Genomic DNA, 22,874 nt, shown 5'->3' on the forward strand with positions numbered 1-22,874 from the left:
GATCAGGGGGTTTGGAATCAGAGCTACAACAAATCCAGTGGTTGCGCTGCGCGAGATCAAATGAACCAAATAACAGCTCCCCAAGAAATAACTGAATTTTTTTTCTTCATTTATTTCCATATACAATTTACACCAAATAATAATAAAAAAATGAAACCTGTTTAAAATTCAGAGAAGTTTTTTTCTTGTTGGTATCCATCCCCGCCAGTGACTGATCTGTATGAGGTTACAATGTTGCATGAAGAACGGCGCTCCAAGGAGCATCCCAGGGTTCTTCCACTTTGACCCATGAACTGTTACAAACAAATGGGAATCGTTCAATCCATGGTATAAGACGAGCAAAATGTGCAATAGATCTACACATAAGTAAGCTTCAGGAAGAAGGGCAAAATTCAAAGAGTTCAAGTAAAGAAATTTTAACAAGCAACACTCTACACGTGCGCCTACATGCTACCTACATGCTAACATTAATGGACAGACAGAAGATGGTCGACAAGTGCTAAATGAGACGAATGTCATGTTAGTTGATTTTCTAATTCCAGAAAAAGCACTTGACAGAAAATTATGATGCACCATGCGCTGGTATATCTTTTGTGTGGCATAAGGTAAAAGATGGGTGTACTCAAAAGGGAATTATTTTCAGATCTCAAATCCATTCATCGAGGAACTAATGATAGCAAGCAAGTCAAACGAAGATTATGTTGTAGCATTAAGCCAAACAAATTACAGTAAAGACAATTTTTTTGCATATGCATATCACCACAACTTTACCTCCAAGATGACTAAGATTTCAGGCCAATAGGAACACTCAAGGAAGATCAGGTTGTTGGACGCGTCATTGTTGACAAACCACGGCCAGAAGAAGCCATTCCATGGTGACCAACATCTAGCTCCTCATCTCCTAAATCTGTCAGATGATGATAAAAGAAAATAAGAGCACAATAGAACAATCTTATGCTGTATTATAATCAAAGTTTAAAAACTGTAGGAACGGTACATATCGACCCATATTTACAGATAAAACCATGTACCAGCACTTTGACCAGACGATTTCACTCAAAAAATGTTATTTTACGTCTTAAATTTGGAGACCTGATGTTGACAGCCAAAACATCATGTCCCACAATCCAATCCTCATGTCAACAGTACATCTCTCTACAGTTGCCGATCAACAGCTGTTTTGGTTGTCAACGACAGATCCCACAATAAAACATTGATTACAAGTACTCCCAAGAAAGAGATAAAGGTACTAGGTTGCAAACCTTGATTGCAAGTACTCCCCATGAGGAGTCTAATGCAGGCATGTAACTGCATGTATGGTGCCAAGTGGCTGATGCATTTTTAAAAAGAATGGCAACTACATGATAGAAGAAAAACATGCTCCCTTTGATCCTATGTTGATCCTTACGAGCATCAGACAAGCTGTTCCAGAAATGATTATGGAAAATATTTCAGCAATAAACAATATAACTCATATAAGATGCATGTATTACCAGAAATATCTTCGCCTGCCTGGGCACCAGCGACTCCAATACAACAAAACAAGGAAGTATCATCTACTTTCAAATGTTCATAAGCAACATATATGTCCTCAATCATTGCAGCTTCGTATAAGGAAGTTAAGTCTTTGATGCATGAGATGTCCTGTAATCCATCACAAACTGTCAGAAAAGAAAAAAAAGAAAGAAAAAAAATCTGACTGATACGTTTTATACCAAAAGCAAAGCCAGGAGAAAAGATGAACAAAAGTGGAGAGGAAACAAAGAAACATCAGGGAGAATAAGAAAGATGGAGCACAGGACAACTGGAATTGGACTTTATTGCAACATATGTGTTGCTTCCTGAATTTGCATACCTTATAAAACTACTCCTAGCGACAACTATCGATGTTTTCTCCCATTATAGCAATTCATAAAGGCACCATACAGGAAACAAATACTTAAGGTCCAGTTCAATAAGCTGATAGCCTTTACACACAGCTAACTCATACTCAATTTGAGTATTCACTTCAAAAAAAAAAAATCAAATTATAACATTTTGCATAATTACTTTTGCACCAGAAAAATACTTTCAACCTTTATGTGCATTCATCACAAAAGATGATTTTCAGTAAAAAAACATCCCAGTTGAAATCTCAGTTAGTTCATGTTTTGCCAAGCGGGCACCAGCAGATTTTATCTCTAGAGTAATGGGAGATGGACACCAGGTCTCCACTGTTTTGTTGTGGGAAAGGTGATTAAAATATTGAAGTCATGGTTTTAAATATTGGTCCAATAGTAGTTTGGCACATTGATAGACCAGTACTGGTATATATTGATATCATTAAAAAAAATTAATAATAATACTGACTATAATTGAGCCACCTGATATGATACTGGTTCTTAATCACACTGGTAAAAACCGGCTGGTACATACCAGTCCAATGTATTATAAATCTGATAGCAGCCACCAGGCCTTCTCGATCAACAAAAAGGTTCTGTAGACTAAGAATAGATAAGACTTTCTATACCTCAACAACCATGCAGGTTTGTAAATTCCCACAATTATCAAAAACTAGACAAATGTAAAACACAGAAGAATAAAGATAAAAGAAAGAATGACAGCAACAACAGCCAGGGAAATGAAACTTAGACTTTGTTTCCACTTTCAACTGATACTCACATACCAATAGGTATACCTTACAACAAGAAACATCAAAGAAATATGAAGCACTGAATTTACCTTCCTTGGAATGGAAGAAGATTGAAGGTGGGCCATCAATCCTAACCAGTAAGCATTTGACTTGGTTTCAGCCTCATGTCTCATCAACAGAGTCCTCTTTGCCTGCAATAACAATAGTTTTGATGTTAGTGATCTCCATATTATCTATTCAGGCCCAATAGTGAAATCAAAACCTTCTAAACAGAATTAAACAATTGCACAACTTAGGCAATTATTCTGACCATTCCTACTCAAAATCATTTTAAGAGACAAGGTTATGTACCCTAAGCAACTAAACAATAAAACATGATATTGGTGGGGACTAAAAAATACTTCATTAGGTTCCATGGAGGAAGATAGATAGTGCATTAAAATTTAAGCTTTAATTCCCTATTACATTTCATATGCCAGATTACAGTCAAAACCTAATTTATCAAATTTGTAGTTGCACAGTTCCATTTCATAGATCTGGACACGTGGTTACAAATTATTAGATAAATATAACAGGCTAGATATTCACTAACCCGATCCAGCTCCCTCTGAGCAATCTTGTTACTGTGTAAACCCCTGAGAACATTCTTGCATGCATCAACAGCTTTATATACCTTGAAAAGAAATCACACAGGTTGATGCACCTGGATATTGGAGCAAGCACATGAGATAATTTGTTCAGAGGCAGATTGACCATACCTTGCTTGGAGTCGATGTCACCGATATAACATACCACCCAAGATTCAGCCAATCAAAAAGGCTTAGTTCAAATGATACATCATATGTTAATCCCAGAGAATCCCTGACTGTTGTGAAGAGCCTGGGACAGGATACACATGTATTGGCATACATTATGTCAGTAACCATTTGAGCTTATAAGTAAAAGGACAGTCGTCACCGTGTATACGGTTCACGAGTGTTATTTATAAAAAGTTGCAAAGAGAAAATGATGGATGTGTAAGATTAGATAAAGGGTAAATCCATTGAATCTATTATGTGATAATAAATGAATGACATGATTATACATCACAAGATGCCAATTGCATATTGAGAAAGTAACAGGAGAAAAGAGAAGCATCCATCCTCCAAGTTCCAACTAAATTAAAGGGCAAAGTTGAACCAAAGAGATAAATATCATCTGGAATTTGAATCTTTAAGTTGAAAAATGAATAGGCCACAAAAAAAAAAAGTTTCATAGTTACATCTTAAAGTCAAGTTCTAATTTAACTAATTAATCAATATTACGAAAAGTGCAATATTGACATGAGCTAAATATATTTACCAACCAATGACAACCCATGTACCTTGAATTTATGATCTCAGCTAACAGCCCCAAGGTTATGCTGAAGAATAGCGGATGACTGCGAATACCTTTTTTACCATTCTTTTCAACATTTTTCTCTTCCAAGTGAATTATTTTATCTGAGTTGGACATTTCATCTGCATTAAAACAATTCAATCAGTTTCAGCCAGTAGATGTAAGTCCCAAAAATAGGCATATACATAGCAAATATCAGCATTCTAAGTTTGTCCAAACAAATATACAATTCATTTTGATGCAGTTACTAATAAGCTTAATTCCTTCAATTTTTTTCGGAAAAAAAAAGCACTTGTGGAATTGAAGTACTATCTTTTGAGGAAATGAATTGGACTGTCAAATTAGCATGCTTTGAGACTAGATTTGTTACTGAGATGATATCTATAAAAGATGACCATCCCATTTGGAATTTATCCACATCAATTATGTTTAGAATAAAATCATAAAGAACTAAGATGGATGCACAAAGGAATCAAAGACAAAGGAAGCCATGGAAAAGAAAAGGAGCAGTCTTTGTCAAGAGTTTCAAGCAAACATAATGTACCATCCATATTTGATGCATTAATCAAATAAAAAAGATCTCTTCCTTCAGCAGTGAATCCCCAACGGCTTGCGGCTGGGCCCGCAATATATGCACATGCTCTCTCATCAGTGTCTTTCAGGAACACCTGCCAATGAAAATGATTTTTAGACTAACAAGCTTCAACATTTGAACACTGAAATATATGAGTAAGTGAATCAATCAAATAATGAAATCCACAAAATTCTAGACATAAGCCAATCATGTTGCTGCCATGAAGCAGAACTTCACAAAACAACTGCCTGGACTTCCTGCTTCCAAGCCTCTTAAGATTATCTATCCCAAACACCTGCTAGCTATCCTTTTTTCTCAGTGACAAGAAATGAATAAAAAACATTTAAAATCATTTCACTTCACTAAAATAATTACCTAATGGTTCCCAACCAAAAAGTGCTCCTGAATACATGAAAACAAAATATGTATTTAAAAAATGAAGTGATGACAAAAGGATATTTACATAGGAAAGAAAAAAAGGATTGCCAAGTCCTTTAAATTGCTGCCTCTCCCTCTCTAAGTAAAAAAACCACTCTTTAAACATTGAACATTTACATTGTGCATTGAGTTTAAGGACAGAGAGACAGGGTGCAGTTTGACTATTGATATTGGCCTTAACATAGCTCAAATTGTTTAAAATGATCCACATAGCAGAACCAAATGATTGGGCCCTTATGACTTGCTGGAAAGATATGGACTGTAAATACAGTAAGTGCACTAGTTATCTCAAAATGACAGTATTATCTCTGAATAATAAGCTCAAATTCCGGAATGTTTTATGTAAATGAAGGGTAAAACATGGGCAATTCTGATGTTCATGGAAGAGTCATGATGTTAATAGCTTAGAACACATACTTGTTGGAAATGAATATCGGATGGGAAAGGTCGGAACATAATTGGTTCAAAAGACTGCTCAATGTTAGGACTTTTTGCAGTGCTAACTGTTCCCAGATAATCAAGAATACAAGCTTCAATGTCTTCCTCAGTAAAATCCCCAACAATGCTAACCTGTTATACCAATAGCAAATTAGTTTAACAGAGAAAGAGATGTGCAGGTGATATGAACAAGGAATCCTGTGCATGTCATGCAATCATTTACTTACCCATACCTTGTTAATCAACAAGTTAACATGAAACAAAACATTGAGAACAAAATAATCATTGTGATCAAACCAAAAAAAAAATGTCCACCTCCATATTGTCAGCAACAAACTGCTTCATTACAGCATCTTTTACTGATTGAAGTGTTAAATTTTGCAAAGACTCTGGCATTGGCTCAACAAATCTCTCGTCGCCGTTTAGCATTGCAAGCATAAGTTTGAAAGCAGTAGAGCGCTCCAAGCTTTTTGGAATGGAACGGTAATATGATAGATATAGCTGCCTGGCTCTATCAAATGCATCTTCTAGCCACACACTATGCTGCAACAAGAAACTTAAACTCAATTGATCCAATATCAACTTAAGAGAAGCCCACAATATGATTTAAGGGTTAATAAAAAATGAAGAATCATCTTATATTATTTTTCTCTTTCTAAGTGTTGCAGCTCCAACAGTGAACCAACTACAACAGCTACAACAGTTTGGCATCTCCAGTTGGCAAAAAATCATCATGACCAGCTTAAAATGTGCTTGGTACAACTAGAATAGGTAACTCAATAAATCAATGAAACAAAGAAAAAGATTTGATAGGGCCAACATCAAAAGTCTTTCAAGAACTTCAAAAACAAAAATTCTTAAAATAAACTCAGCTCATGTAACTTTAACCAATCACATTCTAGATAGATGCTAGACTCCTAAAAATAAGCACAAATAGAATTCAAATTATGGACATAGACAAAGTGAAGAAGTTCAAAAGAAATATTGTTACCTCAAGTACCATATGAAGAAGTTGGAAAGCAGCACGCATTCCATTATCTCTTAAAGTAAATCGGAATTCCATAGCAATGAATTCCTCAGTGGACTCCAGGGAGCAGTTTATTAGGTGATTAACACAAAAAAGTTCTACCTGGAGAAGAGCAGAACAAGTCAACTAGTTGAGAAGCAGATCAAAAACTAAATACATTTCACTCCTTGTCTAATTGGTTGGACAACACTATAAATTACCTTTTATATTGTTCTTTAATGGTTGTTTTATTTCTTTTCAGGCATATACTTTTATTTCTTTCCACGTTAACCCAACATCCTTCTTTTAATTACACATTAATCCAATATATGAATACAATAGTTGTCATTTATTTGAGACAACACAATACTACAAGACTGCAGAATAATACATAGAATAGTTTTACAATCCTACAGATTTCCAAATAGAATCTTAATAGAATAGGGCAGCTTGCTCCAACCAACACTCCACTTTTTGCTGTTCCTAGAGCCTATAAATCTTCAGTATCCTTAAGAAATACATCTCAAGATAAAGAACAACCATAAAATTACTACAGTAAGAGATGAACAACAAATTCATTCAGGTCAAAAATAAACTACTCATACGAAACTAGTTTATGGACCAGAAACTTCAAAACATTCTTTTATGCATTCTCAAATGAGAAAGTTGGCAATATTCACAAAAAGTAAATGAATCCCATTTTGTCCATATAAGCATATTGCAAAAAGAAAACTGCACCTGTTCCCTGGAAAAATTACCGACACATCCACCTTCACTCAGAGTTCGGACACCCACTACAACAGCTCCTTTTGATACAGAAGTTTCAGTTGCTCTTCCACCACGCACAATGAGGCGCATGACACCGCACCTAGCTTCATTTTCTGTTATCTGTTCATAAAAAAACACAGAAAAGTAAAAGAAAGAAAAATCAGGCAACTGCAGATAATGATGTTTTTTTATCTATATCTAACAATTAAGAGGAAAAGGTAAATAAGAGTAAATAATTCCATTAAACAAGACTTGAAAAGGAAATACCCTGGTAAGGGAGAATGATTCTGATTCTTTTTCCATAAGAAGCAACTACAATAAGAAAAATGAAAATGCAGGCCTTGCAGTAAGGCTTAACAATTTTGCACAGGTTCTGCCTCCAAAATGGTGACCAAGAGTGACAATATCGTCTCACATTTGAGACACTTGTTGGCACCATAAAGAAAGAAAAATCAGGCAACTGCAGATAATGATGTTTTTTGATCTATATCTAACAATTAAACACATTGAGGAAAAGGCAAATAAGAGTAAATGATTCCATTAAACAAGACTTGAAAAGGAAATACCCTGGTAAGGGAAAATGATTCTGATTCTTTTTCCATAAGAAGCAACTACAATTAGAAAAATGAAAATGCAGGCCTTGCAGTAAGGCTTAACAATTTTGCACAGGTTCTGCTTCCAAAATGGTGACCAAGAGTGACAATATCGTCTCACATTTGAGTCACTTGTTGGCACCATAAAGCACCATGCCAATGTCTAATGTCAATGCATGTCAGTGACACCTAGTCGGACCGATATGTACCAGTCAGTACGTATGTAGTATGTACCAACACATGATACACTAATATGTACGGGTGACTCAAAGAGGAAGGAGGAGGAGAGAACAAGAAGTGGAGACAATGGACAAAGAGAAAGGAATAAGAGGAGGCAATGGAGGAAGAGGAGCATGAGGCAAAAGAGCTGACATTCAAGCAAAGAGGGCTCATGAATGTAAACCCTAAAGTATATGTGTGTGTGTGTGTATATATATATATATATATATATATATATATAATGGTTTGGACCATACCACCCAAAACGGGGGTGGTCCAGTTCACGCCCAGAGCCACACGTACCGCTCGTTTTGTACAGATCCGAACAAAACATGAAACATTGGGTGACATTAACAGGGCATGTTTGCACACTGCAATGGCACAGGCCACCATGCATATTATGAAGATATAATACAAACCAGTGATTTAAAAAGCGTCAGGCGCTAAAAGGCGCCAAGGTCCAAAAATGCCCGAGGCGCTAGGCGCTCGCCTAGGCGCTCACCCGAGCGAAGCGAGGTGCTAAAATATAAAAATATATAATATAATAATAAATATAATTATTTAAAATTTTAAATAAAAATATACTATTAAATTAAGAAAATTAATCATTTCAAATAAACTTAATATTAACAGTATAAGCCTGCTGACTGAGAAAAGAGGAAGTAGCAGCGGCGAGCGACGGCAGCGGCGACAGCAGTAGCGGCGAGCAACGGCAGCGACAGCGGGAGCGAGAGCGGGAAAGGGAGCGGCGAGCAGCGACAGCGGCAGCGTTTGCGAGCGATGAGCAGCGGGAGCAGGAGCGGCGAGCAGCGGGAGGCGCGAGCATCGACAGAGACAGCGTTTGCGAGCAGCGACAGAGGCAGCATTTGTGAGCAGCGACAGCGGGAGCAGGAGCGGCGAGCAGCGGGAGGCGCGAGCTGCGACAGAGGCAACATTTGCGAGCAGCGACAACGGCGAGCGGCGACAACGGAAGCGTTTGCGAGCAGCGACAGCGGCGAGCATCGGGATCGGGAGCGGCAGTGGCGAAGGTTAGGGTTGGGTTCTCACTTATATCGATTTTAGTTGGTTCGATTGAACCAACTAACCATCAGAGACCGAACCAGGACCGAATCAGACCTAAAATCCTGGTTCGGTCGCCTTGGTTAACCCAAGCGCTCGCCTGAAGCGCCCAGCGCCTGGGCTCGGGCGAGCGCCCAGGCGGCGCCTGTTTGAAGCGCGCCGCCTGGGAGATTAGCGAGGTGCTCGGGCCTCGCCTCGCCTCGCCCGAGCACCTAGGCGAGCGCCCGAGCGCCTTTTTAAATCACTGATACAAACCTTTAACGAGAATTCGTAACCAGCAACAAATTAGCACAGCACAGCCACGCAGCATGCATTGTTTCTATGCTGGGTATTCACTTGACTACCATATTTATCCTATATGCACAATGCATAAAAAAAAGGTTGTTATTCCATTTTTAGCATATATGACAGCATATACGTGACTTGAGGAGATAATAATTTTTGGGTGCTTTTTCAGGCAATCAGTTCTTGTTCGTCTACAAAAGGTTTTTCAAAATGAACAAAAAAATGAACATAATTATATAGTTTATAGTTTATACTTTATATAGAGAAATGGTGAACACAGCAATCATTACTAAAGATAAGTACCTTGTAGTTTACAGGAATCCCATTTGAAAGACAACACTGTGTTATGCCAGTTTCCTTGTCAAATAGTTTTGTTGCATTGCCTTCCTTTGACATGGGAACAAAAGAGGGTCTTCGTTGCACCCTCAACTCCTCCAGCACTGCCTGGCTTATAAGTTCTTTTGGCACCTCAAGCTGCAGAAAAAAGAGATGATATACAGTTCAAAAGCTACATGAATATGTACAACTTGATTCAAGAATTCCTACCATAAATTTACTATAGATTTTATTCTTTTTTTCTCCTATAGGAACTGATAACTCTCCCAGACAATATAATTCACATACTAAAAGAGAGATAATAAAACATAGCCCCTAAAGGCAGCTGCTCAATAACCATTGAGGTTGAGAAAATTTTGCAATTTCGAACCTGTGGCTTGCGTTCATAGTAAACATAATTTAACATAGAAGTCAGACGGCAAGGAAAAAGAATCAGATCTTTATGTGGTGGTAGAAAGAAATAGAAAAAGGATAAACATATGGTGTTATAATTGATAGAAAGAGATTCAAAGGAAATAGACAGGGACTTGAAATTTATAAAAAAAACATTTTCCATTTATCAAAATGGTCACAGATACACTTTGATATAAGAAAAACATGGGTTTATTTAATACTAGCTAACAAATTTAATATTATGATTTGTATGACCCGAAGATTTTTGTTTCTTAATTTATAATCAAATAAAATCCTATCAATTAAAAAAGTAAGTTATTGTCAGAAATAGATATCCACCCAGTTATTTACCATTATTTTAATTCCTAATGTTACAAGTAAAGATAAAAAATAAATAAAACAACCAAAAGTTTTAATAACATAATAAAACTATTAACTAGAAACATTTCAGTCCTTGTCATCTATAAAACCATCACATATCTTCTTTGTTTGTACATTGCACAGCCTATCATGTCTAAGGTTTAAAAACCATCTGTACCGATCTATAAATGCTAATATTTACAGGTCCATTAGCCAACTGGGATGAGCATGGGATGATTTTGCCTGGTTTAGATATAAGTATGCACATACTGCAATGACACACTAAAGTCTACATAGTAACATATTTGAGAGGACAAACAAATACATATTACTTGATTCCAAGAGTTGAGAAGACCATACCTCAGGTTCGGCATGTATGGGTTCCTTCAAACCCACTATTATAGAATCAGTTATTTCATGTGGATAGATTTTAAACTCGGTTTCTCCCACTCCTTCGATATGTACTTTGCTCGGAACACATACAACGATGGCTGCAGGAAGCGGTGCAGTGGGTTTTCCAAAGTCCGAAATGAACTCCAACACTTCCGCACCTATGGAGTTAACCTACAGCAACCATAAGCAATTAACATCTAACAAAAAAATTTGTTGAGAAGACTGAATAGCACACAATCAGAAAAAGAATAGTTAAAATAATTACTTCTTCAAGAGTGACTGTTTCAGCAACTGTGACCAAACTCTCATGTCCCTGTCTCTGATCCATGATGGTATGACCAAGAGCATCACTTTCCATAATAAATTCTAGGTTGTCAACAGATGGGACACTATCAACCATTGCAGCCAATTGTTCACTATCTTTCAACAAAGCATCCATGTAGCGAGTTAGTTCTCCTTTTGTTACACCAAATTCCTTAAGTCTTCGAACCTGATTCCAGGACAAACATAAGTCATGGAACATCATAAATGATGAAAAGATACAAGGACCAATTTCTCATCATTTCAAGTTAGATACATGATGCTAAAAAAGAAATGCCTTTGGAATAGGAAATTTTTAGTGTACCACAATTTTAAATGTTAAGGGGTGATTCACTAATAAAATCTAGAAATCATACATGTGCAGTACCACAGTTTTGGTGCTGTGCACCACACAGATGCACAGTACCAAAATCCAAGACTGACAATATAGCCATCAGTTACTGGAGGCACTCAGCTTAAAATATGATTTTTACAAGTTCAATGAAGAATACAGCCTTAAATAGCTTGCAATAAAATAACATATATTATGATACAACATCTGGAAAGTGGAAACAATTAGTAATTTCATTACTGAACATGGATTGTTCCATCAATTATGGTTCAGGTATGTATCTAATCAACTGAAATGCATCTCAATGAGAAAACCAAGGTGCAAACCTCTTGTACAGCAACTTTAACAGCACTCTGCCAGTTTTTGGGTTCTGCTGTTACAGTGAGAGTGGTAACAGTGCATCCCTCTCTTCCTGAATCACTATGATCTAACTCGATCGACGTAAAAGGAGGATTTGAACTCTGCAGAGTTCCAACAACCAAATATAAATAATTGTAATTTCAACTTAAAGAAACATCTGAAGCAACAATAGGAAGTTCTAACATGAATAGGACAATATTTTTTTAATTAATTCCTTTGTTGACGATACTTTGCCAGTTACATAGTATATATAAATCAGTATAGCCATTTGCGAGTTATAGTTCCATACTTCCATAGTAATAAAATACCACTAGAAGCAAATCACCAAGTGCTCTAGAACAAGATCGAAACATAGTCTATATAAATCAGGAGAAGCAATAAAGCTTCAAAGGTGTCGAGTGTATAAAAGACAGCTACAAGGAAAACAAATATAACATAGTCCTGGCATAGCCAATTGCTGATTACACCAATCCCCCCCACCCACGACCGCGCATTACTTGCGCCACCGGTTTCTTGTCTTCACCTGTCCCATAGTACTCATCTACCTCTTCCTCCTCGTATTCCACTTTTTTCCCTCCTCTTCTCCTTCTCCTCCTCCCCCTCCCCCTTCTTGATGCCAGCTGATATTGCCACTATACCAAGCGTTGATACACCAATAGATACCAGACTGGTAGCAGTACCAGTCTGGCTAAGGACTGGAGTAGGATCCAGCGCTAAGATTTAAAACCATGGTATAAACTATAAACTAATAAAGTATTGCAACAACAACCAATTACTACAACAGCAATGATAAGACTATTCCCAAGTAATTGGGTAGGCCTACAAACTACTCTAGTTTCATTTTAGCTCTATCGAGGCAACCTCTGCAAATACAGTAAGCCCATCATGTCTCGCACTATTATTTATACTTTTCTTTTTATCTCAATCTACATATGTAATTCAAATCAAGCATTGCACATGCTGACCAGACTAATTTGTGCTCGCCACATTGTGACACAATAGAAATGGGGCATACCAACCAAGTCCAGATTTGTCTATGCTGGCCAGCATAGAGAACATGAACCATGTTGGTATTAAGTTGAAACCTTTGCTTATACTCTAGGCACACTTGATTGTTTTCTTTATGTGTCAAAGCCACACAAAACAATTTTTTCTATGATTTTCTTAATTGGTGCTACCTTCAGTTTACCATACAATGGTATGCAACAATGTAATTTAGGACATGAAAAACTATAAATTATAGTGGCAAATGATTCAGTTGTAATGGTGATGGATTCATCCTTTGTTGCAATGCCAAAGAACCCAACAGCATTTATATGCAACCCAATACCCAAAATTTGAGTGAACAAGCAACATTGATTGAACATTTAAAATCAACAAGAATGAGCAGATCCACAATTGTCATCACTCAACTATCACTTTGTTGCTACTACAGAAAGGATAAGAATAAAATATCTCAAAGACCAACTGTGCTCTTAAACAAAAAGCACGCTTCATGGTAGTAATTATCCTGAAAAAGGTATTGCTTCGAGAAATTATCCTCGATAACCAGAATAGCAATTACCTTATATCTAGTGTTAATCCGAAAGTGTAAAGCTGTCAAAAATATTCTTTTCATCAAGACATTACGCAGGTCTCCATATGTGCAAACTTGGCTCACAGGAATCTAAAAGAAAAGACAAGAACCATTAGAAGTACATATGCATCAAGTACAAATTTAACAGTAAGCAGAAAACACAAATTGTAGTGTCCGCCATGCTGTACAGATCACAGGATGACCTTGAATGTCCAAGACAGATTTTCTGTATAATCCATAATTAGGAGATAGAATTGATATATATATACCATGTAAGAGATCAAGCTAGGTTTACTTGTAGAAGGAACAAAAGATTATCTATTTCAGAAAATAAAAAAGGAGCCAACCAATAGTGAAGTTTTTCTTTTATTAGAAAGTGAAAAGAAAAGAAACGGCAAGTTTTGGCATTCGATTCATCATTCTTATACTTATTTCATAACCTTAATGAAATAAGTCCACGACATATTCCCAGTACACGGCCAGATTAAAGGCACTGTAGTGTAGAGGTATCTGCATATAAGTTGTAAAATGAAATATTTACATGCCCAAGACTCCATCCCAGAAATAAACCTACACCTAGTGGGCATTTTCAGGAAATAAAAGGCCATATGTGGATGACATGACAAACATTGTGTTATGCCACTAAGTTATATATTAGATAAGATGATAATTTTTGTTCCCTTGAATCTTGCTTGCCCTTCAAGATTGTCTATTTTCCTTTTAAAGGTCAATATACGGGATTATATCTATGTGAATGGTTAATATTCCTCACTATAACATGAACTATTATTATGTTTGGTAAGCTTTTGACACCAATAAAACAATCAGCAATCTCGTCTCCCCAGAGTTAGTTCACAATGTTCTATTTTTTGTATAAAATATTCATTTTTATAGTCAAATATAAAAGCTTAAGGAACCATAACTATTATTAAGTTTTACGAGACCTACCATCCCCCTACCCGTCTCATGGAAACTAGATGCCCAACTTTTTCACTTTAAAATCTTAAGATGTGAATTGCAACCAGTTTCATAATAGAAATACCAGATAGAAACATTTTTTAAGACAAGTTATATTAAACTTGCTTAAAAATTCTAAAATGATGTCTCATTTATATTAGATAATTAAAGAGTAAAATAGGAAGGAAATGCTCGGCAACAAAATAGAGGACGACAGTCAGCGGGCTGAAAAGCAATGTGAATTGCAGAAAGAAACTAAGGAACAAACTTATTAGCTGACAATTATGTGTTACCTTGCAGAACATGTTGAATGAAAAATTTTGAATCAACTCATGCTGGAATATTTCCGGAGGCTTAGTATTGTGATCTAATCCTGGCAATGACCACTCATGTTCTACAGGAGGCCTGACAGCCTGCCTCTCCCTTCTTGTAAACTGTGGTTGATCAAATGAGATAGAAGATCTCTCATTAGACAGACTACCAGCTAGACCTCCTGGCAGCTTTGGAACAAGGAAATTTGCCATTGCACCAAATGTACTGGGAGTGTGAATGTTAGCCATTTCACTCTTTGCAAGAGTCTTTCCAAAAACAAACTACATCACATCCAAAATGTCAGTAAACAGCTTACATAAAGTTCTTATACACAAAACAAAAAAATGAAAAGAATGTTTTAATCATACCTCAATCTGCGCCTCTGTCTTAGGAATGTCATCAATATCCCCCACTAAGTATAGTGTGGCATTTGCAGGAAAATACCAGCGTTCATGAAACTTCTGGATTTTCTCTGGGTCCCATTTCTTGATTTGCTCTTCCAGTCCAATTGGGAATCTTTTGCTCAGTTTGTTTTCTGAATGCAAATGTTGTAGCAACTGCTAGAATGGAGTCATGATCAATATACTCTATGAATTTAACAATCTATCATACAAAAAGGACCATCTGAAACACTTAAAACTTAGCAAATTCAAGATCTACTCTTGCTCACCTGACAATCAATACGATACTCTATTGTGTTCATCATTTGCAATTCTGAGAGAATTGCCCTTCTCTCCTTCTCCACACGAGATGGAAGAAACTTTGGGTGAAAAGCAATCTGAAAATAATAAGCAGTAACCATCATAAAGTGTGTACAAGTGCACCAAAAATTATTTTCACACAAAATCTTAGCATGCAGCAATTCAATTCATGTTTCTTGAAAACAACTTGGTAGCCTTTCATTCACCATTTGTGAGAAAAGCATTTATAATGCCCTTTTGCACTAAAAGAACAGTCAATGATTATCAGGTGACAGTCCTTGTAAAAACTATAAAAGCTCTAGATGCAAGATGTAGAAATGCAGTCAACCAAATGTTCTTCATCTGGTGAAGATAAACAAGGAAAGCTATTTACCTCATTAAGTGCATCCAATACACATGGAACTAAATCTGCATCAGAGTCCTGAAACAAAAGTCAATTGATCACTAAAAACATGAACATCTTGTTAAAAAAGGTAAGACCAAGAAGGGACATGAAAAGTATCAAGAAATATAAACATTAGGTAGAGAGCATATAAACCCATTATCTCCATGCTTGCAGAATGTACAAACACACTAGGAGGTCGTAGAAACATCTAGCTGGTAGGTGAATCTAGTAGTTCATTAATGAATGCATTGCTCCCCATGTATATGAATGCTAACATTCCCCGATGAGCATTTATATACATTTTTCATGAGAAAGTAATAAAGAAAATATATCATCTTATTTTAGCACCAAAAATAATAATAGAAACAAAAATTCTTACAATAAATTTTAAATAATATAAGAACTTGTCAGGAATACTGGTGTGTGAAGCCAGTTCCCAACAACTTAATAAGCACCATCAGACCCAGGGCGGATAAGTGCAGAAATTGTAAAAATGTGTTATATCCTACTGATAAGTTTACATCCAGCTTCTCAAGCTAAGTCTTGCACAAGAAGTTACATAAACACTAACCATAAGTTCAATAAACCCATAGTTGTCAAGGAGTAAATGTTCGCTGACAAATACACAAGCTCCACAAACAAACTGATAAGGATCTTGAGAAATGGAACGTTCTTTAAATCGTTACATAAGAAAAGCATAGCAAATGCTTCTTTTAATAATATCATCATAACCTACTATACAACCATATTACTTATATACGTTGTTATCACATGATAATGTAGAACTGGCTTTCATTGTTCACAATCAACAAAAAATTATAACATAATATATAAGGGAAAAAAAAGGAGGCGGTTGGATGAGTTATATGAAAAAAATCCAGGGTCAAATTTGTCAAATGCAGGGTTTTAAATTTTCTTCATATTTGCCTTTTATCTTTTAGATTGTTTCTGCAAACTTAAATAGTTAAGTTCATGCACTAATTCATAGTACACAAAGACCTACCATTCAGAGACCACATACAACTGGCAGACTTTACAGTATCGTTAGTCTCAAGAAGGTCAAGTAAAACATTTTAACTTTTCTGAGAGATCGCTTGGGATCACCCCTTCCATTAACCAATTCAATTGCTCTACTTCTTTCAACCTCTACTGTGATATCTCCTATGACCAGATTCTTACTTACTGACACAAGAGACAATCCAATAGTGGCAGGATGTAACAAGTTATTTTTAACAGTCTCAAAGCAGTCCAACAGGAGCAACTTTCCTGCATCAGAGTTTTTGCCAATTCCAAAAGCCTTGCCAATATGCTTTTGAATCCCAAAAGCATCCCAATGGCAACTACACTCCTCTGCCATGACATTTTCCATCTTTCCAAAACTGTCAATGTTATACAATGCAAGGTTCACAATTTCGTACCGAACCGGAGTTTCGACGTTCACTCGATACGATACGATACTGTATACCGAGCGGTATACCGTTCAATATACCGCTCGATATATATATATATATATATATATATATATATATATATATATATATATATATATATATATATATATATATATATATATATATATATATATATCATTTCGCCCGATAACGGGCGGTCCGTGTACCGGTCAGCTGACGAACCGGTACGTACCGCCCGTACCAGGCCATATTATTCGAAATTGCATACCTTGATACAATTATCTCACATCAACAGAAACAACAATATTTTTGTGCAAGTAACCTTGCAAATTTTGGTAGACAGAACACTTGTGTATTTTGAAGAGGTGATTCACCTACTATTGATCTGTATAGTCCCATTTTTTAGTTAATATAGCTTTTCTTTCACCCCAGAAACAAAAAAAAAAAACATTTGAACCTTCTTGTGAAATAAAAAGGTCTAAAATCTCAAGAAACAGACCTTTGTACTAGTTGGAGAATGAATGTGAAACACCGTGTGGTGGAAGTCGGTATATGCATTAGACCTTGCACCTGTACCAAGAAGTTTCTCACGCTTTTTACTTCCAAGAAATGCAACATGCTCAATCATATGTGCGATCCCCTGCTCATCTTCTTCCTCATCAATTGATCCAACATGAACTTCCATATGTGCCTCAAACCTATAAATTCAAAATACATAGAGAGAAACGATAAGATCCTACATTTCCAACCAAATATTATTTCCAATGTAGCTAAGTAAAACTTTTTCATATCAACTCAAATAAATATGATGAAGAATTCGAAGAGGAATTTTATAATTAGATCCTAATTAACTTGATTAAAAAAGCAACTCTAAATGACTTAGACAAGTCGTATATGCTAACAGAAATACACTGACACAGGTCTGGATGAAAATGTATGTCAAAAGAACTCCTAGTGGATAAGAGCATAAGGCTAGAAGTATGATGGGATAGAAAATATGGTTAAAACTTAAATGTAAGAGATTAAAAAAACAAAGAAGATAGATATAAAGGTTGGTCAATTGAAAGTAAATATAGCACAAGGATCCACATACATTGACTAAAGGCACAGACTCATTAAAAGAGGACTGGTTTGCCACAAAACATAAAGCAGCAAAATGTCAACCAATTGAAAGCTGATTTATTTTCCCCAAAAGCAACTCGTGTTCTTAAGCAGTTTATGGTAATATGGTCTAAATATACCTACCAATAAATTGTGCTGACAAACTCAAGTACAATATATCAAATATAGTAGACATGAGTCACATGACAACAATGATAACAAGTTAACATCTGAACCGAGCTACTAAGGTCAAGCACTATGTATCAAATAAGAGATGAGTCATATAACTACAACAATAACAACGTGAGGAAAAAATTAAAAATGTACAATATTTTCTTGGCACACGAATGACACCTTAAGCAGTAGGATTAAGTTCCAAGCAGAAAGGATTTGTGTGGCTGCCAGCTGTGGTATAATATTGGGAAATAGTATATTGCAGGTTTGTGATTATCAGTTATTTAGCTTAACTACCATTGAATTGTCATAAACAGAACTAAAAGAATCAAACTTGTGCTGATGGCATACCTGTTCGCTGGAACTTTATTTGGTAATATAATATATCGCAATCCATTTTTCAGTTGCCCTCGGTGCAGTTTTGGATGAGAAGGAAGTGGAGCATTCAGAAATCCTTCTAGTTCGGCATTCTCCGCCTCTGGGTCCCAGAAAGTAGAACCTGATTTTTCAAGGACTGTATCTGACAAGGTACTTGCTACATGTGGTTCCTCGGGACCTAAAGCATGCAAAATATGAGCTAGTTTCACCTGAAAAGAAACCATATAAAAATTAACTCTCTATATGCTACATGAGTTCAAATAAATATAGTAAAGAGCTAAGGAACACTGGTTTTGAATATTTGAAGGCATATTCAAGTTGAATTTGTAAATGGTCATCTTCCCTTGTATATATTATTTACCACTTTTAAATTTAGAAAAAAATAATGGATATATTAGGGTCGTTCATCGACAATTTAACAGTGTATTGCATCAGTTCTTTGCATGGGCATCTATGTTTCACACATCAACAGATTTTTCTCCATGTAAAAACATCAAAGGCATGGTAAATATTTCCTGGCATGCCTAACTCTGGAAATACATATTTTTGCTGTAGAAGATGAATCAACCATAACAGAAAGCATCAACATGTCCTCATATACCATGCTGATGTACATGGATAAAAAGTTATTAAGCTGAACATAATGCCATAAATGCAAGGTTGACTTTTGATACAGTTCAGAAGCCTATAAACAATTAGAAAGGTGGTTTACTTGTTTACTGCTACTTCATCTTATTTCCTCCACAAAGAATCAAAACTTTGCTTGAAGAGAAAACACAATCCTAGATGACTACCTCATTAGGTTCCAAAGTGGAGTATCAAAACAACTGATGCCTAGATACGGACAATTGCAAGAACTTGGAAGATTAACTTACTGATCTACCCCCGACTAAGTGCTTCTGAAACAGACAAGCTGATTTATCCAGAAAGACACCTGGTGTGTATCTTGTACGATAACTCCTTGATCGATTGTGTCCTTGGAAACAAGAAACACATCCAGGATATCCTCGAGATAGCCCTTCAACAACTCTGCCATCAATCTCATCAATATATTGCTTTGAAATGCCACATGGTTGTGTGGTGATGAATTGCTTTTCCTTTGCTCGAAAATGTATACCTCTGTATTCATGGAAATGAAAGAGTATAAACAGCCAATCAAAATCGAGTGGGCAAGCTTATTCCAAAGACTATGAACACCAGTGATATAAGCACCATCAGACAACAGAATGCCATGAATTTGTGAGTAGAACACAGTAATCATTGCATCTGGGATAACTACAGAGTATAGGCAGAACTTCTAAGCATCGATACATTCGCAACAATCAGGAAGTTGAAAAAGAAAATGAAATTAGTTATTGTCAGATGACAAACCAATGACTTCCACAAATGGCATTAGTTTGTACCAGCAATCTTTGGATGACAAATGATAGACTTTAACAAGTTAGATGCAATGTGGACATACACAAAACTGTGCAGAAACATGATAATTGACCACACAAGACATGAAATCCCAACTTTTCTATTGCCAACAAAGAGAAACAACAATTTGATTAAAAACATTCTTATGTGTTAGAAACCATTTTCCTTTTGTTTAACTATTGTCCGTATAACAAGGTCAATGCCTGAACTTAAAAGTTAAATGGTTGTAGAATTCATGCATGTCTGATCAATTTATAACCTACAAAAGACACCATAAACCAACAAAGACATAAGTTAGAAAGTCATGTGGAGAAAGTTATTGATAAAGTGGTACGTCATATTCAACCTTGATTTGCATTCGGTTTTTGTTTTCATTAATTCTCTCATTATCAGGACAAATAACTTGTATGCCATCGAGGCCATGGCTAATAATTAACAGATGAAAATACCAGCTGAATTTCTAGCACTATGCTGCAAAATGAAAGACGGACCAATTGACCAACAAGAAGCAAGTCGCAGGATGCATTCGTTTTTTGAAGTGATATATTTTTTTCTTCTTTTTTGAATAAAAAAGTGCATAGTGCTTAAGATCTTCACGAACCATACATCCTTGACAACCGTGCAATATTTATCAGTGATTTCAAGCAAATATGCAAGTTAGATATTACTTTCACCATATGACATTACATCACCACTGCAAATGTACAATGAAAAGAATTATTATGTAGAAAGAAACAAACATTACCAAGCCCCAAATCTTGAAGCAAGTTCGCCGAAAAATATATTGAGGCTCATGAAAAATGCTTTACAGATTGTGATAACATTTCTATCATTTTTTTCACCTTTTTCTGCTAGACAACTTGAAGCAGGAAAGCAAAGTGCAATAAGATGCAGAGTCATACAGCTGTGATTTTAGTTCCATTCACATTGAGGGGTGAAGTATGAACTTTAACAAGTCTACAATCATTTCTAGTCATCTACCATTAAAAAATTTCCAAAAGTTTTACCTATCTTATTTTTCACATTCCAATTGCTAGTGTTCTACAGAATCTTGAAGTCCATGTCATTAAGAATATCAATACTTCACAGTTCACACTTAAAGTCTTGAAAGCAAAAGATCTGATTTGGCGAGTGAGAATTACATGAATTTGCATATTATGTCATTATCAAGTTCTGAAGAGGCATTTTTGCCTAGAGTTTTAGCCCTTATCACCAGTTGATCATGGATTTCTGTTTGTTGGGGACATTATGGTGCTCTCATCAGATACTTCCTCGTATATGTATGTATGTATATGTATATGTATATGTATATATGTATATGTATATATGTGTATATATATATATAAATACATATATACATATACACATATATACATATAAATATATACATATACATATATATATATATATACATATACATATATATATATATACATATACATATATATATATATATGAGAGAAAAGAAACAGAAGGCCCTCAACGTTTTGCAAGGCAAGTAAGGTTATTCTATCAGCAAACAGAGTGTGCCTACTAACATGTAGCAAGGAGATAAATTTCTTGAACCAAAACTTTTCAAGAAAATTAGAAGCACGACATTCCCAAACTATTCAGAAGTACTTTTACTTCTCCAATTCTGGAACGAAGCAACAGAGATGAAAGACAAGGATTACGATGAAATAAGCAGATGAAGACGTAGGAGAATCTTAATTTTCATATTGCAATTGCTAGGTCAATGCACCTTGATGGAGAATGAAGATGTGGCTTCGAGAACATCAAAAGATAAGGCCGTACCTAACTTTTCAATCTTAAATTAGCAAAAGATCTGATATGATGAACGGCAACTATGTGAATTTGCATATGATGGCATTACCAAGTCCTGAAGGACAAGCGGTCTAGGCATTGTTGCGTGCGTTTTCAGACTTTTCCTCATCCTTTGGCAATGGATTTCTGCCTACTAGATACGATTATGTAAACCCACAAGAAAGAAACCCGATACAAGAAATCAAGAGGACAGAAACAATAGATCCCCCATGTCTTTCAAGACAAGTAAACGAGAGATCCCACTGATCCGCAGCTAAAGAAGAGCAATTCTTGAACCAAAAAGTGTTCAAGAAAACAAGAAACAAGACATCCCTAAAACATTCGGACACACACAGTGTATCTAATCCTCCAATTCGACAGCTAGAATTGCGAATCAGGCCACGAAGACGACATCACCAAGAAAGACGATGGAAAGAAGCAAATGAGAAGCAAAGGAAATTACCGCCGTTGTGGGGGAAGGAGGGAGAGGCGACAACCAGAGTGGACTAAGGGGGAAGGGCGTCGTTGGCTGCTGGCTAGGCGGCGGGCGGGGATGAAGCCCCTCGGGCGGCCGCCGCCACGGTGTCGGTGAAAAGAAGGGGGGAGATACGGAGATGTGGCCGTCGTGGTCGCCGCCGCCGCCGCCGCGGATAGAGGAGAGGAGGCCATGGCTCGCTTCTGCCCTGCACCCCTCGATTCTTGGACTGCGTCACGTTATATTTTGCGGTCTGGCAATCGGTCAAAGAAAAATCATGGGTCGAGCTGTGGAGAAT

At 36.3% G+C, this 22,874-nt stretch overlaps 1 protein-coding gene across 1 annotated transcript; it reads right to left on the minus strand.

Annotated features, from left to right (window-relative positions):
* Positions 1-83: 83 nt before the first annotated feature.
* On the minus strand, positions 84-22,857 carry LOC135607257 (stromal processing peptidase, chloroplastic-like). Its single transcript, XM_065098930.1, has 25 exons — positions 22,565-22,857; positions 19,755-19,998; positions 18,853-19,088; positions 17,726-17,924; positions 15,803-15,850; positions 15,399-15,506; positions 15,097-15,285; positions 14,710-15,009; positions 13,448-13,549; positions 11,850-11,984; positions 11,137-11,361; positions 10,839-11,042; positions 9,693-9,863; positions 7,204-7,353; positions 6,451-6,588; positions 5,775-6,002; positions 5,439-5,591; positions 4,554-4,677; positions 3,996-4,131; positions 3,391-3,511; positions 3,225-3,305; positions 2,722-2,823; positions 1,494-1,644; positions 772-907; positions 84-293 (listed from the first exon to the last, which is right to left on the minus strand). Exons 1-24 carry the CDS (start codon positions 22,768-22,770, stop codon positions 819-821), a joined length of 3,840 nt encoding a protein of 1,279 aa, XP_064955002.1. The 5' UTR covers positions 22,771-22,857; the 3' UTR covers positions 84-293; positions 772-818.
* Between the last annotated feature and the right edge of the window lie 17 nt (positions 22,858-22,874).

This window comes from Musa acuminata, chromosome BXJ2-3, assembly GCF_036884655.1.
Source record: "Musa acuminata AAA Group cultivar baxijiao chromosome BXJ2-3, Cavendish_Baxijiao_AAA, whole genome shotgun sequence".
In the NCBI taxonomy this organism is placed as follows: Eukaryota; Viridiplantae; Streptophyta; class Magnoliopsida; order Zingiberales; family Musaceae; genus Musa; species Musa acuminata.